General features: G+C 42.5%; 2 protein-coding genes across 3 annotated transcripts in view; both read right to left on the bottom strand.

Moving 5' to 3' along the window:
• Positions 1–1,288, bottom strand: part of LOC111855115 (PDZ domain-containing protein 2) — a 72,843-nt gene extending 71,555 nt beyond the window's left edge. The window contains exon 1 of the mRNA XM_072706897.1: positions 591–1,288. The gene's annotated coding sequence lies outside the window, so the exon portion shown is untranslated. The remainder of the gene's footprint in view (positions 1–590) is intronic.
• A 4,716-nt stretch (positions 1,289–6,004) lies between these two features.
• LOC111855138 (Golgi phosphoprotein 3-like) lies at positions 6,005–16,500 on the bottom strand. 2 transcript variants are annotated; one of them, XM_023833853.2, is made up of 4 exons: positions 16,007–16,500; positions 10,047–10,178; positions 9,099–9,213; positions 6,005–8,771 (listed from the first exon to the last, which is right to left on the bottom strand). In XM_023833853.2, exons 1-4 carry the CDS (start codon positions 16,217–16,219, stop codon positions 8,347–8,349), a joined length of 885 nt encoding a protein of 294 aa, XP_023689621.1. In that variant the 5' UTR covers positions 16,220–16,500; the 3' UTR covers positions 6,005–8,346. The 2 variants fall into 2 exon arrangements, with proteins under 2 accessions (XP_023689621.1, XP_023689622.1); XM_023833854.2 differs by having other exon boundaries at positions 16,037–16,500.
• Positions 16,501–17,673: the final 1,173 nt, after the last annotated feature.

The raw sequence follows: 17,673 nt of genomic DNA, 5'->3' as shown, positions 1-17,673 counted from the left end.
AACACACATTAGATCAAATCAGAGTAAATAGGGGAGATAAGTCACACAGTACAACTGCTTTATAAACAATCTCCAATGATGCATCCAACCTCCTCAAAATATTTGAGCACTGGTGCATAAACAAGTGTTATACGGCCATTTTATATAAAATGAAACCACTGGAATGTGATCGGTACCTGCGTTTGAAACGCAAGTATGAATCCTGAAATACCAAGGCGGCTATATCGAACTACGTCAAAAATGAAATCAGAACCGTTTCACGTTCATGAAACATTATGATATATACCATGCATGCTGCTTTAATATCCATTCATGATTTCCTTGCCTTTTATTCGTCCTTGAAACGGAATAATTTACCTGTGCCACGAAACTCGGATTAGTACCAGTACACAGTAAAAACCGCAGATGTGATCTGCATTCGCACCCACTGGTACACGGATGTGTCAGTGTCGTTCTTTCAGCTCGTCAATCGGCATAATAAATAAGCCTCTCATATGAATTTATCACTATAGAACTGAATGGACCGTATTACTGTAATGCAATAGAGCAACCCAACCCCCCCCATCGCGGCACAAGAAAAAGAAACTTACCAAAGTCAGTAACGATGTATCGATAACAATAACCCCAAACCCTTACACGTCGCAGTTAAGTTTTTAAATCATTGTTCTTATCGTATCTTGGTCATCGCAGCACATCTACAGTGATCCAAGCCGTCCAGCGTTTCTTCCTTTCGTCCTCACAAGCTGTGCGGTCCACGTAACCCAAGACAAACTATTTCAAAAAGGGCAAAAAAAACTAATGTTGCACACAGTTGGTTGTGGATTTGTACCTGAACAGGCTCCGGTTGTATTTATCGGGTTTCTTGTGGGTTTTAAGCAGGTCAAAACAGATCTCTGCAAAGAGTCTGCTTAGCTGGTTGTTATCCTGGAGTGTCCCAGCAGAAAGCACAAAAAACGGGCTGGGGGAAACACTGGGGCAGGATAAACTGTAATGTACACAGAGCAGCAGCTCTCACTAATTCCACACGAAGTTATTTTGCAGCTGATTCCTCCCGCAGCACAGATTAACCAATAGCGTTAAGAATTTCCCGATCGCGAACTGTGCTGTACCTTTGTATGGCTCTTAGATCCAAGAATTGAGCTGCGGTATAACAAATTAATGCATTCTGACTGTTTTCTGGAAGCCGGCTTACAAGTCTTAAACGCAAAAAATTAATAACAAGCCAAGAAGGCAAGAAATACTATTTCAGTTTTCTGGACACTAAATGCACGAGTAAGACCCCGTAAAAGTGAAAAAAAAAAAAAGCTTTTGCTAAAGGGAGGAGTCGCCCCGCTTCTGCTTCCTGTGTCCAATCGAACTCGCCGCGGTCCCCGGAGTAAAATGGAAGATGATTTTATATAGCTCAAAAAGCTATACTTCATATGTGGGGGAGTCTTCCCCGAGTGATGGGCGGCTTTACTGCATTGTGTTTTGCCGTATAACCGCGGCACTCTGCATGTGATCGACTTAATTTAAGTCGAATATACTCTGTACTTAACGTCTCTGTTAAAAGTTTTTTAAAATAAACTTTTTAAAGGTACGGTGCTTCATATGGGCATAATTAGACCCGCTCACCAACATAAAGTGGTGTATGTATGTAGAAAATCATATGAAATAAGATATAGGCTATAAAAAGATATATGAAGGTATATGAAAATGTACCGTGTCTTAGAATTTTAGAAATGATGGTTTAGAGAAATCCGATTGTCAGTCCTCAGAACACTCCATTACTGCATGGTGTGTCTGAACCAAACGTTTTAAATGTAAGTTTGACAAAAAAGTAAATCGCAAAACAAGATATCCTGTTATTACATGTAAACCATAGGTCTATCTTTGGAAACAATCGTATAGGAGATCTTAATTGCAACTCAGTATCAGAGCTCAGTGAAATGTATTTGTGGTCAAAATATATAAAATATGTCCTGAACATTTGTTATGTCATCGAATCACTTTTCTCTTGCGTAATGGAAAACGTGTTTTCGCTGAAATGCATATTTCCCCGGCAAGTGTTCATAAGGTTACACATGACCAATGACATATTTTATTCTAAATAATGCGTGTCTTACAGTTTTCTGCGTCCACCTACACCGCTCAGAGCCGCTACCTGACCAGTGCGGCCAATGCGTAAAACTCTTTCAGCCAGATGAGCAGCTCAGGTCCCACGAATCCGCGGCCATCCGCTGGACTGGGTCCGTGTCTGTGGTTTTGGCTCCGTTTTTACTCATACCCCTGACTCATACAGCAGTGCTGTGAACCAGAGCGCCATTGCTCATTTTCTCACGCAGGAATCAAATTCGGTCCGACAGCCGTCAAACCTCTTTTGTGACTGCAGCTCTTGACCATGCAACCTACGCCGGCGCAAACGAGATACACAGGAGTCTTCTGGCTCCACATGGCTTTGATTAGAAAAGCTTATAGGAATCTAGGACGTTTTATTATTTCAGAGGAAGCGCAATTAAGCGGCTAGCCAAGACTGCGTTCCCAGATCGCAGGACACCCACCAGTACTGGCAGCGGACTTTACAGCCAATGGCAAACGTCAGGCATGACGCTGAGCCAAAACCAGGTGCAATCCTATAGCGCGGACACGCACCCAGCCCTAACCCCGCCATCGTTAATAATAACATCACGCAATGGCTGAATACGGTTTGACAATTTCTCTCATGCCTCTCCGATTCCCTCATATCAGCCTGTTTTCTTGGCAAATGCTCCAGACTAACAGATTAACAGGCTCACCGCATCCACAGCTGGAATGGAAACATAAACAAGCCTGAATGTATTTATGTTATCTGAAATGGTGTATTAGTGATATTAGTTGATGCTTGTGTTTACTACAGCTCCACATACACTGAAATTCGAAGGATGCCGAGAGGACTGGCTAGGCCCCTGTGGAAGGATGACACATATTCCATATTTTTTCCACTGGTGTGTAGGTCAGTGTGTAGACTGAAATGCCTCGCCTGTCTGAGTAATCTTATCATTGCTTGAGCAAGGCCTTTACGCTTAACTGCTCCACAGGTGCTGGGTGTTGCCTGAATCCGCGCTCTGACCCTAAGCTGTACTCACCTGCATGTTGTTTTGGACAAATGAGTCTCTGATAAATGAACGTAGTCTGCTAGCTTCATACTGGTGATTGATTTTTTTCCACTGAAAAGTGAGGATTTTCAACAGAGACTGGGGGCTTTTATGCATACAGGAAAATGGGGACTAAATGCACCATCTATCCATCTTGTACCAGTTACCCATTATGGGGTGAGCTGGGAGCCTAAACCAAGACAGGGCTGGGAAACCCTGAATGGGACAGCTAGAGTGAGAAGAATGATTTGATCCATATCTGTGATTTTTAGATGTTCCATATTACTTAGAAATTAAGCCACTAATACCTTAATTTTAAGTCTAAACGATTTATTTCAATACTCCATGAGGAGGACACTGTCGAATGAACGCTGGGTTTTGCCTCCCAGCCTATCAATGGTATTCCAAACATACGGTACCATGTAAGGTCCGACTCACACTGCATGGCGCTGAGGAGGACTCCACTATATGTCGTTCTTCTTCGCCTGTCCTGCTTCTGAAGGTCGCATCCCTTCAGTTTCCCCAGTTCTCCCAGTGTCCTGTCTCATTAATGCGCAACAAGTGCATGGCAGGAAATGGCCTACTGTACCAGAAGGATGTAAGTTTGCATCCTAAAATGTGCAACCTTGTTAATATTAAGTAGTACCCAAATTCATATCTCCTTACAAGAAGGAAATGGAAAACTGGATATTTTGTGTATTATTAGTACAATGATTAGGTGATTTAGTGCTGGCTTCTGTAAATACTAAAGAATGTAGTTTGTGATGAATGGAAACAAATTGACTCTATTATTCCTGGGCCTGATTCATTAGTAGGCAAAACATACAGGTCAAAGGTCAAAACATCAACGACTGAACCATGGTTGGACAATAAACTCAAATGGAACAGAGACAGCTGAGCAGCATAGCCACATATATCTTTGATTACTTATAATGACTGAACCGCAGTTAAAAATATTAGACAAAATGTTTTGCTTGCTGATTCATTGTGGACCTTAGTGAGGATTATGGATTGGGTATAGAAATGACTAATAAAGTGATACCCTAAATCTAAGCCCTTGTTGACGATGACTGATCAGTCAGAATGTGACAGTGTACTTATTGCTGGTTTATTTATGATGCCAGCAGAACAGCATGGCTTCTGACAAAGCAAATGCAGACCAAGTGCATTGTGGGATGTTAAAACTGGTCTCCAGGATCAGACTGGATGGCTGTGCCATTACTGCCACCACCAGCACTGGAATTCCCCCATCCCAGGGCCATACATGCATCCTGAGGAGGCCAGGTGTAGACACTGTCAGGGACAACACCACCTATAACTCGCGCTGGTACTGCAAAGAGGTGGGGAACATTCAGACACCTTGGCTAAAAACAGTGTCAAACATCTATCCAAGGACTTGAATCACTTGCAGTCTGCAATCCTTCTCATTCCATCAGCGAGTAAAGGCTTCTCTCCAACAAGGCCTTCAAACACCTATTTTATGTTTCAGTTTGTTCTAGAAAAGATAGTGAGCATATGGGACTTCCAGGTGTTAGTATGAGCTCACTGTTACAGAGTCGTCTGTCGGCATGGAAACACAGCAAGCAAACGTCACCGGTAGACTAGGTTGTGTGTTGTGTGATTGCATCATGGGATACTATTTCAAGATGCGTTTAATATTATGATGAAGTGCTGTCTAACAGAATAGGTGCCTGAACAATATATGTTCAGATATTCGATCGTGAGAGGACGCTGCCAGCACCAGCAGCGAGGGACACTTTCGGTGCTCGTCAGATCTTTTCAGACTCCTGGATCTGCAGGATCTCTCTCCCTGAGCTTACAGCATTTGCAGACAGTGATATGAATGAGAATGAGCACCTGAAACAGAAAGCATCTGTGGCAAAGTTGAATGGATTATCGATCCTCCCATTAATCTATAGAAAAGAGACGATTTCAGCATCCCTTCCAGGGTACATCCCCCACCAGCCTTTCTAACATCATATGACTGCTGGTGCTATATTCCCTAGCCTGCTTATGTCATCCTGCCCCCCACCCCCACCCAGACAAGTGCCCACACGAGCAGGGCCCGCTGTCGACATTGCCCCTTCAGCGGTGTTACAGCTGCAGATGTTGCCCAGACTCCGCCTTCTCGCGACACTGCTTCCCTGAGCTGTCACACTTGCTCAGTCTGTGAGTCAGGTGGCCAGTTTGTCAGCGTGAAGCTTTATTATCATCCTAAGTCCGCCAATAGCGAATGGTTCCCCCCCCCCCCACCCCTCCTGGAAAAGCAGTATAAAAAGTTGAACTTAAAAATGTGCTGATGGTGCGATATGCCTACAGTACTGTAAAACCTTGGCAGATAAGGGTAGAACAAGCAGCTCTTGCAGACTCCAGGTCTATAATCAGTATCCTGACGCCGTCCTTGCTGGGCACCATGCAGATGCCACTTCATGGTGTACTAGTTGCCCTTGAAATGGCATTTTGATTGTATACTATTTTAGATATTTTAACAAACTGTGTCAGGCACTTTGTTTATTTTACGGTTTATTTATTGTATATATTTCATGTATTTTTTAGATATGCACACATAAGATTTATTTTTTATGTGTTTTTGGTACTATCATAAAAATAAAGCATCGATACAGTTCTTTGTACTAAATAGTAATCTGGAATTTCATCAAAAGATCTTATTATTAGGTAGCCATTATTGTTTAGGTTAGCACAATAAATACAAGAAAAATAATATTAACTGGGAACTGACATTAATCTTTCTGCTGAACCACACAAAATAAAATATATATCATCTCATTTAAATCTTGTTCAAAAATGTTTATCTAATTCAAAGTTCCATCCCATTACCCAGCATGCCGTTCTCTAACAATGTATTTAAGTCATGAAACTGTCTCTCGACAAATGGTTCACAGCAGCAATTTTATTGTATATTTCAACATTTGAAACATTAAAAAAACAGTTATGCGAGTTTCACATAGTTTGAGCATAAATTCTTGATAATAATTAAAAATATTAAACGTAATCGTGAGGTCATTAAACTCCACGAAAACACATGTTGGTAAAATCAAAGCTGGAAAAATTATTTTAATTATGGGCTATATACTGAATTCTCTTTTTCATCTAGCTCCCTCAGCCTGTGTTTTTTCTCTGCGAAAACAGCAAATTATTGTTCATCATCTTAATGTCTTGACAACTGGGAGTGAGAAGAGGGCCAACTGGGAGTGAGAAGAGGGCCAGCATAGCAACCTGATGTAATGTACAGCATTTGTGCTACAGACAGAAATGCACTGAATCAAACATACAACCTCCTCACTTTATCAGAAAAGTTGAAGAAAGAACCTGTGAAACAAATAAACCAACAGCAGTCCACACTTTCAAAAAGCCATTTGCAACACTTACATAAAATAAGGTTCTATGATGGAATGTAATCTACTATAATCCTTTACTACACTAAAATTAATAAGGGGAAAATTATGTGGTTTTGCAAAATTTAATAGTAGCTTGATTTCTGCCATTAGCATTTGTGAGCAAACATCTGAAAATTTCCAACCATTTGACAAAAACCCAATGTGGCTGCCAAGCCATAATAATGACACATCAAACATATATATTTATTTATTAATGGTCCCCACAGGAAGTCTCTTATACCAGGAGTATACTTTAAAACATGTTGGAGCAATGCTGAAATGAAAAACAAAGTTAAAGTATTTTTAAATTAAGGAAACTATCAAGCCAGCTACTCTGTTCTTGTACTTTCTTAGTGGAGCTTCCACTTCAAAAAGTTCTCCGTTCAGCACACTTTTTCAGAAACGAAATCTCAAAACCTTTTGTGATTTATGAAGAAGCCTAGAGTTAACAATGCCGCCAGGGAAGCCTTCTCCCTAAAGGTGATTTGGAAAAAAGGTGCATTGTGGGCTTGTAGAATTGGCAGCAATGGTATAGCCCTGAATCCAGATCATCCAATCACAAGAATGCAGACGGGTCATGTGATTTTTCAGACTAAATTGATTGGTACAAACATCAACCAAAACTGGAATTAGAAAAACCATTTGTGTGGTTATGAACACGTACTATTTATTATATGTATTAAAAACAAACGCATACACAGTAAATGAGAGGCATTTTAAACCCCTAACTTGCATCCTACAGTGATAAATGTGCGATCTGTATAGTTTTATCTTAACTGAATAGTCATTAAAAGTTCCATCCACTGCAGGTTTACCGTTCCATAACCTTCATCTCAGCCAGGAAAAGACATGAAAACAAGATGCCAAAAAGCACAATGAAACCTGTGGTCGGCCTCCACACCATTGTGGATTAAATTATAAAGTGACGTTAAAAAGGGGGAGGGCTTCATGTCACCAGACTGGAAGAATAATTTAATATCCTTAATGCTTATCCTTAAAAAAAAAAAATATATAAAATAAAATAAAAAAATATATATATATACACACACACTGTGACTCCTGGTATTCACTTAAGTGCTAAAAGCATTTATGCAATTCCTTCAAGTACCTGGAGGAGTTGAACATGTCTTTGTAATCACAGTAAGAGCCTGATATTTATAAATACATATTAATTTAATGGCCTGGGTACCTGGGGGGGGGGGGGGCTATTGATTGCAACGCTCTCCCAGAAAACCGCCCTCCAAGGAAACTCTCGTGGGGTATTCAGCTATATAGGAGCATGCTAAGATGCCCATTTGTTAAGGAAGCCATTTATTCCATATTAAGATGGCATGAGGTAACATGATCTTCTTAGCCTCCAGGTTAAGGAGGTTATAAATAAAAATAAATAAGATGGGAAAAAAAACATTTGGCTTGCATCTGGGCTCAGGAGTAATGTTTTTCTTAGAAGAAGAAGTGGTCAGATCTGCCAACAATCCAGTTTTCAGCAAAAAAAAAGCAAATCAATCCAGTTATGGGTGAAAGTGGAAATCCACACCGAGGATCATACATTAGCAATGTGCACATCTGGAAACCCAAAGGCAACCACGCATGACATCAAGGAACAGAGACTTGTATCATTTAAAGAGTGCATCATTTTGTGTGCAGCCTTCATGTCCCAGATTCACAAGAGTAGCGTGATTAAGGGTTAAACGTTAAGATGCCGCAGTGAAACGGCAAGGCTCTGTCGCGGAGGGGGTAGGTGACAACATGTCAGCGATGCCAACAAACCAACAGAATGGCAGGCGAGCACCAAGAGGTCCTGCCTGTTCACACCTGTCCGAGTTTCTCCTTGTTCATTTGGTAAAAGCGGCCACCACGGCCCAGAGAAGCTCGTTAGCATTGGCCTTCATGCTCTCCCCCTCGGGCTCCAAGTCCAAGAGGTTCCGAACCCTCTTCATGGCCAGGTCGTACTGGTCATCCAGCAGTGGGGCGAAGGCGTTCTCCAGCACGTCGGATGAGTGGGCCAAGAAGATGAGGGCTAGCATCCGCTTGTCCATCCGGTGGGGGTCGTTCACCCACTTGTCCAGCACGGCCTCCTGCAGCTTCCTGATGAGCCGTTGCTTTATGTCGCTGTTGGTCAGCGGGTGCGTGGTCATGTCGAAGAGCAGGAAGTTCTGCTTCTCTGTGGTGAGCACGCCTTTCTCCACCAGGTTCTTGGCCAGCCGTTCTCGCACGTTCCTCAGCTGGTAGTGGAGCTTCAGGGGGTTCCATGTCTCGCCTGCAGATGAGGTCATAAACTATATTCATTTACAGCAGAACGTCACAACAGAGCATCCTTTCTGCATCAGTGGAGGACCTTTGATGGGCAAGGCTCATATGTTGCTGTTCAAGATGGTCTACAAGATGGTCTACAATGGATCCTCCAGCAAAGTTCTACCACTCAGATTCATCTAACTGCTATGATGTATAAGCATCGATATATTAGCATCATTCCCATTGAGGGAAGATCAGCGAACTCAGGCCCCTGAGCAGCCTCTGGGTGTGGGAGGAATTTAGTGCCTGGTGGTTGAGGGCGGAATGCAGCCTCCTCAGGGTCTTTACTCACCGCTGAGCAGCTCGATCCATCTCTGCACCGTTTCAGGTGGCTCAGTCTCTTTAATGTGCTTCAGAGCTTCATCCAGCAAGACATCCCCCGTCGGAGCGTCGGATTTGCAGATCACCTAAAAGGAGAGAGTGGCTTTTTTGTCACGAGGAAGAAGAACGTACGGCAAGGTGAAGAGTGCTGAAATGCGGCTTGACTGCAATGACCATGTTATATAAGAATATTCACAATGTGGCAGTAGTTTCAGATCTGGATCTGGCGGTTCAGTGCTATTTGTCTGGGGTTTCCTTGAAAGGATTCAGCTCAAGGGAATGAAGTAATGATATAAACAGTCTTTAGTGTAGCAGTGTGCGTGCGTGTGCAAGTGCGCATCCTGATTTACATCCAAACCAGATTAGCATGATAACTTTGCATAAGCAGTCACTGAAAATGGATAGCTGAGTGGCTCTGAACAACTCCCACCCTCCCTTATGTGGCAATAAGACAAAGCGATAAAAAAACCACTAAAGAATTTGGAAACATATTCTATGTTACTGTAGGATGCAAAACATTTGTTTTGATTACATAAAAGCAAATTTGCACGACTTTTCACTGCTATGGTGTGCTTCATTTTGCTTCATAATAAGTGTTCCATTTTAACCAAGGCTTCCCCAAGCACACAGCATACAATATGGAGGTATTCGAAAATTAAGCGTATTACACCTTTCGAGAGAAATGTTTATTTTTCCCATGCAAATAATGATCAATATTTGTATCAATCTTTGGTGCCAGTCATAGCAGAGGATTACAACATGACTGTAAATAAAGTCGAATTGTCGTATAAAAGTTATCATTTGAAACAAGTTGCTGTTTTATTAGCTAAAATATTTCTGTCACTTATTGCTAATGCATGCAGTGATTTTGTAAGGTAATGCTGTGAACGAGGGCGGCTGGCCTGGCCCCCACACCCACCTTCCTGGCTAGCAGACCCTTCCTTCTCATGCCGCAGGCCTCCAGCTGCACGCGGCCCCGGAGGGCCAGCTCGATGAGCATGCAGCCGCGGAGCCCCGACGACATGCAATCGTTCCAGAAGGACGTGTAACCCTGGCAACACAGACAACGACGCCACCTTAGAGACGATCCGTTCAAGGTGGTCACTGATCCCAAATGATGCCCTGTCTGCATGCTCAGCTGGATTGATATTTCAGCTCAAGAGGACAAGTGCTAACAATCAATGCCAGAGTGTGTCTGACATCTCAGGAAAACTGCCCTTTTGTAGTAAAGTACTAATTCCCAGGAATCGGTAGGGAGAGAAAGGTGTGAGTATTAGGGCTGTGAAATGCATCCTAGGTTAGGCCCGAATTTCACCTAATCAATTGGCTGTTGAATGTACTTAGTGTTTAAGTCATGTTTACATCAGCTCTCAGATTGGAAACCACAACACATCCATATAAGAGCAAACAATGAAAATGTGAAATAAATGAAAACCTACATACAATCCCATATACATACAATTTGTTCAAATTATGCTCCACCCTTAACTCAAGGTTATAATTCAGATTTTCTGATGTAAAATAAAAACATCTTAAAATAAAATAAAATACATTTCCCAAATGTAAATAGTTATTATACAATTTCCAAAAGTACATACATTAATTACATTTATTTTATGTTGTGCCTTCTCTAAAATAGCTTCTCTACTTAAAAGAGTTTAACGAGACATATGTGAGTTTAGGGTAATTATAGTGTAAATGACCAGAAAGTGAATAGAGAACAAAAGCCAGATGTTGACAGAGTGAAGAAGGTGCCATAGTTTGATTCAAAAAGAAAAAAAAGAAAAAAAAACACCTTTGGGGGTGTAAAGTCCTCTGGCTGTCTGACCCCACTGTCATGTGAACAAAAAATAAACAGGGCAGACAGTAGTGTATGTGTTTGTATATCTTCTGCTATCTTCTGTCAAGCTGGGGTCACGACCCTCTCTCTGGGTCAGCTCTCATTTCTGTAGCTCTGCCTGTGATCTGTTATGTCCATCTGCAGTTTTGGCATGAACTCTGGCCCGGGTACAAAGAATCCCGCCATGTGGAGCAGGAGAGAGTGACACCATGGCTCAGACAGATTTAAATTCTGAGAGTGGGGGGTGTCCCACACATACACAACTATAGAGCAGAAGCCCTGAGGCTGAAGCGTCTATGGGAGGAACTGCAAGGAGGCCTGCAGTAGGTGAGGCCTGCAGTCAGCGAGGTCTGCAGTAGGTGAGGCCTGCAGTCGGTGAGGCCTGCAGTCGGCGAGGTCTGCAGTAGGCGAGGCCTGCAGTCGGTGAGGCCTGCAGTCAGCGAGGCCTGCAGTCAGCGAGGTCTGCAGTCAGCGAGGCCTGCAGTCAGGGACCTCAGTGGAGGTTCCGCATTGTACATGCTGGCTGGTTCTCTTAGATAAGCAGGGGCCTTGCCCTTTAGCGCTCGCTAAGCAGGGAAAAGAATTTTAAATGTTTTTCTTGTATTGCTAGTGGACAGGCAGTATAGACTGGCTACAATATGGTTGAACTGACTCCTAATTACAATTCTTACTGCATTTTGAATCTGCTGCAGGAAATATGTGCGATTCAGGATCCCTGAAAGCAAAGCATTAAAATAATCTATTCTTCTATATATAACTGCATACAATACATTTTTTGTGTCTTGGGGAGCTGGAAAATGTCTGTTTTTTAAGCTGCCAGGAGCAACTCCAAGACAAAGACTGTGAGAATTAAACAGCAGGTCTGCACTGAAAAATTCATTAATGAACGACAAACTAATTACTTTCCAAGAATGGCGTACAAAATCAAGTTTAAAATACATTAACAGCAATTATTTATAAAAAATAACAGTCCAGCCTCATAGAAACATTTTAATGAATCCATGCGATGCTTGTTATAATCATATTGGGCCCCCAATCCAGACAAATTCAATTATGTTCCAATTTTTGGTTACGCTTTACATTAAGTGCACCTTCATAATGCATTCATAATGCAGTCATAGAACATTCAGTACACCTTCATAATGCATTCATAATACATTCAAAGAACATTCATAAGCAGCATGCAAGTACACCTTAACATCCTAGCACCCCTTAACAGCTTTAAGATACATTAATAACAAACACATAATTATACAATTAGAATGTTTGTTATTATTATATAATGTTTGTTATTAATGTACAGTATATTACAGCTGGTAAGGGATGTTAGGATGTTAAGGTACATACATGATGTTTATGAATGTTTTATGAATACTTAATGAATACATTATGAAGGTGTACTGAATGTTTTATGAATGCAATATAAAAGCTGAAGTTAATGTAAAGCATTACCCAATTTTTTAGGGCCCCCATCACTGAGGGACCCTGGGAATCGTCCCGCCCTTTCCTGCACCCCTGCCATGAGAACACAGCAGCTTCTATCCTTTACAGTCTATCAACAACATGCAGTTCTGTACAGCAGGTCTGCAGTCATCACTGACTGGTAGCAGGATGGAGCAGAACACAGCCACATAGCCTCCTGCACATCAGGGGATGGAAACGATGACAAACGCCTCCAGACAGGCCTGCTTATCAGCTCAGCCCCATACAAGCACAATACAACAGGTCACCATGTTTCAGTCACGTTAAGCCAACAGGGCTCATTCCTGCCATACGACCACATATATACCTGCTACAGCTCCTCTGGACTTTATATGTAAAATGTACAGTCTGCATGGATGAGAGTCACACACCTGCCCAGGATTTAAGGTCCATCACAAATCACATGCATCTTAATCATTTAACACAGTGTTTCCCAACCCAGTCCTCGGGGAACCCTGGACAGTCCACGTTTTTGCTTCCTCTCAGCTCCCAACACACCTGTACCAGGTATTCGGTGTTCCTGATTGGCTGGGAACTGGGAGGGAGCAAAAACGTGGACTGCACGGGGTTCCCTGAGGATTGGATTGGGAAACACTGGTTTAACAATATCATGATGTTAAATCAGATTGTCTGACTCTGTTGTGGGGGGCGGGGGGGGGGGCACTGAACTTAGCTGTATAACAGAAGATGAGAAATCTTGGACCACAGTATCAAGAAAGAAATCGTGCACTGTCATGTTTACATAAACAACAAAAATAAACTCCAGTGAGGCCCAACTGTAATGCTTCAAGAGCTACTCAAACAAATACACTGTGGCAAAGGCTTCCCAGGTCAAGCAGAGATTTAAGACACCCTGTTGAGGATTCTTCCCCAGCATTGTGGAGACACTCAACTGCCGGCACACAGCCGGCGTGGAGCTCAAACCGGTCGGCCTTCTTTGACAGTCACCAGAGCGCTAACATTTGACAAGTGGGTGGAAATTCCCAAAAGAAACATGTGCTGTACTATCACATGAATCCTGAACTCAAGATACCATACCACAAAGACAGCAGAAGGTCCCGCTTCCCTAAACACCTTATGCCTTGAAACTGCACGAATGCAAAAAAAAAAACAAAACAACAGTATGACCATTCCAGGCTCCCTCTCATTCAAGTGGCTGATCAGGCAAACAGTGATCTGATTACATTACCACGCTTTACTGAAATTGGTGACCTCTTCTGCTTTCAGTCAGCTAAGTTCAGCTCTCTCTCATCCTTTCTCCCTCTCCCCTTTCTAGCTCCCACCCCTTTCTAGCTCTCTCTCCCTGTCTCTCTCTCACTTTTGCTCACTCTCTCCCTCTCTCGTTCCCTCTCTTGCTATCGAGACTCAATTCAGACTGATACCACCCAACAGTTGAGGCACAGCCCAGCCCAAAAGATGGAAGAGCACTGCACATTATGGGACTGAACTGCAGACACAAACTCACCTGTCTGTCACAGTCATAGAGCCATTTTTTGTTATTGAATATACAGGGCTGTATTTAGAATTTAGTGATCATTGTCAACACACCACAGCACACAGTGCGCAACAACGAAATGTGTCCTCTGCATTTGACCCATATGTGAGTTCCGTGACATAGCAGGGGGAAGTTAATTCAGCGCCCGGGGAGCAGTGCTTGGGGACGGTACCTTGCTCAGGGTACCTCAGTGGTGACTTGCTGGTGGGGGATTCAAACCTGCAATCTTTCAATTACAAGTGCACTACCCTAACCATCAAGCCACCACTGCCCATCTAACAGCAGACTCATGCACATCCCTGCTACAGATTAGCAGAAAACAGCTTTCCCTCACTGGCCTGAGTCACCATCTTACAAGGTTGTGTTTCAACAAAAGGAACTGCTGGAATCAACCGTTTTTAACCTTCAAGGTGACATAAACCTGCAAAAACATTGACATTCTGTTTCAATATATATATATATATATATATATATATATATATTTAATAGTGCAATGGGTTTTGTTTTTAGGGACATAATATACACAAAAAAATAGCATAAAAAAAGACAGAGCAGCATTAGTCACTTTATTTCAGACCCTCCCCAGGGGTGTCGGAGGGGCACGGAACCCTTCGCAGATTCGGTGGGGGCTGGTGCTTTTTAGGGGCCATTTTTATATTGTTGGGGTCCCACCAAGCCTGGCAAAATCTACCGGAACCCCCCACCCTCTCCCTTGCAAATTATACTAGAGGGGCCTCAAATTTCTAGTTAAGTCACTGATCCTACCCCATCTTAAATTTCAAAGGAACACCACTGAATGAATTGACTTAATCTCCACCTGACTTCCGAAAATAATCTGTGATAAAGGTGCACCATCTGCAGCGTGGCCCCATCTGCAGCGTGGCCCGATCGCCCTGCCCCCTGATCCCAACCGCTTACTGACACAGTTGCTGCAAACACGCTGAGTGATTCACAAAAAGGAACAGAAAAACGGGCCGAACAACTCGGAAATATAGAACTACATTTTCTGTCGTAGAAAGTAGAATTTAATTCATTGTCTGATGAATTTATTTGCCTAATGAAGGGAGGTGAAACTTCGAAGGTTCAGCGTTGTGTATCTGGTGAAGCTGCTTCTGAGAATACATTTTTAATGCGGTGTTTTCTAGGTGTGAGAGATGGATATTTCGGGGGATGCGCGCTAAATGAAGCATAATGGTTGCGTGGGATGTACTACAGTCGGCTGATGGCCAAATTATTTATAGACAGATGTAAAGCAACGTGCACGTGCCGTGATTCAAATAGGAGTTTCCATTAGCCAAGTTAAAAATAATAATAATAACAATAATAATAATAATAATAATAATAATATGATGATGATGATGAATAGGCTACATCTCAGCTAGTGAGACTGATTGAAAAGGAGAATATAAATAGCTATGTACTAATTATATTTTATCATTTGTGGCACGTAAAAACATACGTTTATTCGGACTTATGTCAAAGCATGCGTGGGTGATCAATAGTTTATGGGATTTTACGAAAGGCTTTCGGAGGAATTTAGCGACGTGTAAATTCAGCCAAGGAACTGCAACACCGAAGACAAGACTTTATAAAGCAGGAAAGGCGCTTTCCTTGAAGGGCAGGCAGGCTCATTTCCCTAAAGGACTGGGTGTTTATGACAGCAATTTACGATTCATCTAACCAATAAGCGGATTTACCTCCTGCTCGCTGTCATGAGATTTATCTGTCAAATCAACATTTTGTAGCTTTATCTACAGCCACAGTTCACAATAATTACGCTTCTATTAATGCAAGATTCCTTTAAACATGCCGGTTAAGTAATCAAACTGTTTTATACCACAGCCACAAACTATTATAGTAGAGAATAATAATAATAATAATGATGATGATGATGATGATGATGATGATGATGATGATGATAGGTCAACAACAATAATAAACACTAAAAATAATAATATGTAATAAGAAGAACAAAATACAACAGGCATCCTGCAGCTACGCTGCTTGGACCCCTAATAATAAATAATAAGGATAAAAAAGCAGAACCAGAAAACGCGGAAACCTCTCGGTCCTTGAGGCCCAGGAGCAGCACCTCCTCCATGAGCGTCAGCCGCGTTTCTTTGGCGTCCCCGCCGTCGTCGCTGTCCTGCTCGTCACCGCGGCGCGGTCCGTTCTCCTCGTCCGCGGAGTCGCGCTCCTTCTCGGCAGCTGCGTTACGGGACGCCTCGGTGCGCCGCTGCACCAGGCCGGAGCTCCGCTGCGTTAGGGAAGTCATGGTCCGCAGCCTGACAGGGACTCCCGAGTCCTCTCCCTGCTGCCGAGCACGCACACGGCTATCCCTACCTCCCCCCTGCGAGTACAGCGCCGGTGCAGCGCTTCCGCACACGCATCCACTCCCCGGTACGCTTCTTAAGATGTTTTTTCTGCTATGTATACGGCACTGTCAGCATAATCATTTGTTCACGTCCGCTTATGCTCCACTTTCCACTCCTCTCCTTCTCCAACTTATTTCTCCAATATGGTGGAAATGATGACGACAGCCGTGGATGTGACACATTGGTCCCCTTTAGGTAACGTGAGGGATGAGGATGATCTCTAGACTTATCCCGAGTTTTCCTCTTCAGAACCTCTCCAGAACAAAAGGGTGGAACTTCATGTGGATAAAATGCACTCAAGTGAAATACAGCTACAGCTACTTGATCGCATTAATTAGTGAAACTTTACATAATACTTGTCGAAATTGTTTGGTGGATGGATAACTTGCAATGTGTCCTATTTATTTATTCACTGCTTATTTGTTCTTTTATTGGGAGGTACCTGCTCTAAAAATATACCTACATCATCAGACACCGCCAACAGACAACTAAATGCGGTTCACCTTTCATAGCAGTGCTAGGTCACCTGTGCTGTGGTTTGATAACCTATTCCAGCACAAATAACCTATTCAGCATCTATCTATGTTTCATAGCAAACCAGAAAATCAGAATGGTGACACTTGAAGGAGGGGAATCTGTACTACATACCGGTATGTAGTTTAAGAACAAATTTAGAAGGAATTTAACCCGAAGGAATTGTTAGTACGGTTGGTACGATTCATATTCCAGCGCCATCTAGAACTGCATGCAGGCATAGTCCTCTTAAAACAAGAAACAGAAGAATGAAATATCTCCTGTCACACACTAACCTCGCAGTTCCACAGGATCCATACACATCCGTTATGTCCATGTCAAGTCAAAGGACAACAAGATTGAAACCGAGGAACATGAACACCACTGAGAACTAGTTAATTATTCCATTCTACCCCTTCAAAACTATGTAATTTTTATAATTAAATAACTTTAATAACTTAATAACTTTCATTAATTGATACAATTATTATCTCAGAAGAAAAACAATGACAGGTTTGGGGAGCGTGTTTAAATGCTGGAAATATTGTAATCTGCACTCAGGACAGCAGGTGGCAGCATGTGCTATATGTTGTTTTTTTAACCAGCAGATTTTCCACCCAAAGTTCCCGTTCTCCGGCTCTCTCCTCCATATCTTACTATACTCCTGGTTTAGCGCGTGACACGCATCGTCCTTTAATTAGTTTTTGCATTTCTTCCCATTTAAGTCACTCTTTGAGGCATAAGGGTGGTTTTTAGGGAGTGACCACTCTTGCTACCAGTCAGGAAGTAAGAGAAATAATGCAGTCTGTCATATTCATTTGCAGACACTTTTGTGACATAC

The sequence above is a fragment of the Paramormyrops kingsleyae genome, chromosome 2 (assembly GCF_048594095.1).
Source record: "Paramormyrops kingsleyae isolate MSU_618 chromosome 2, PKINGS_0.4, whole genome shotgun sequence".
Taxonomy (NCBI): Eukaryota; Metazoa; Chordata; class Actinopteri; order Osteoglossiformes; family Mormyridae; genus Paramormyrops; species Paramormyrops kingsleyae.
This window is presented reverse-complemented; position numbering and strand designations above follow the sequence as displayed.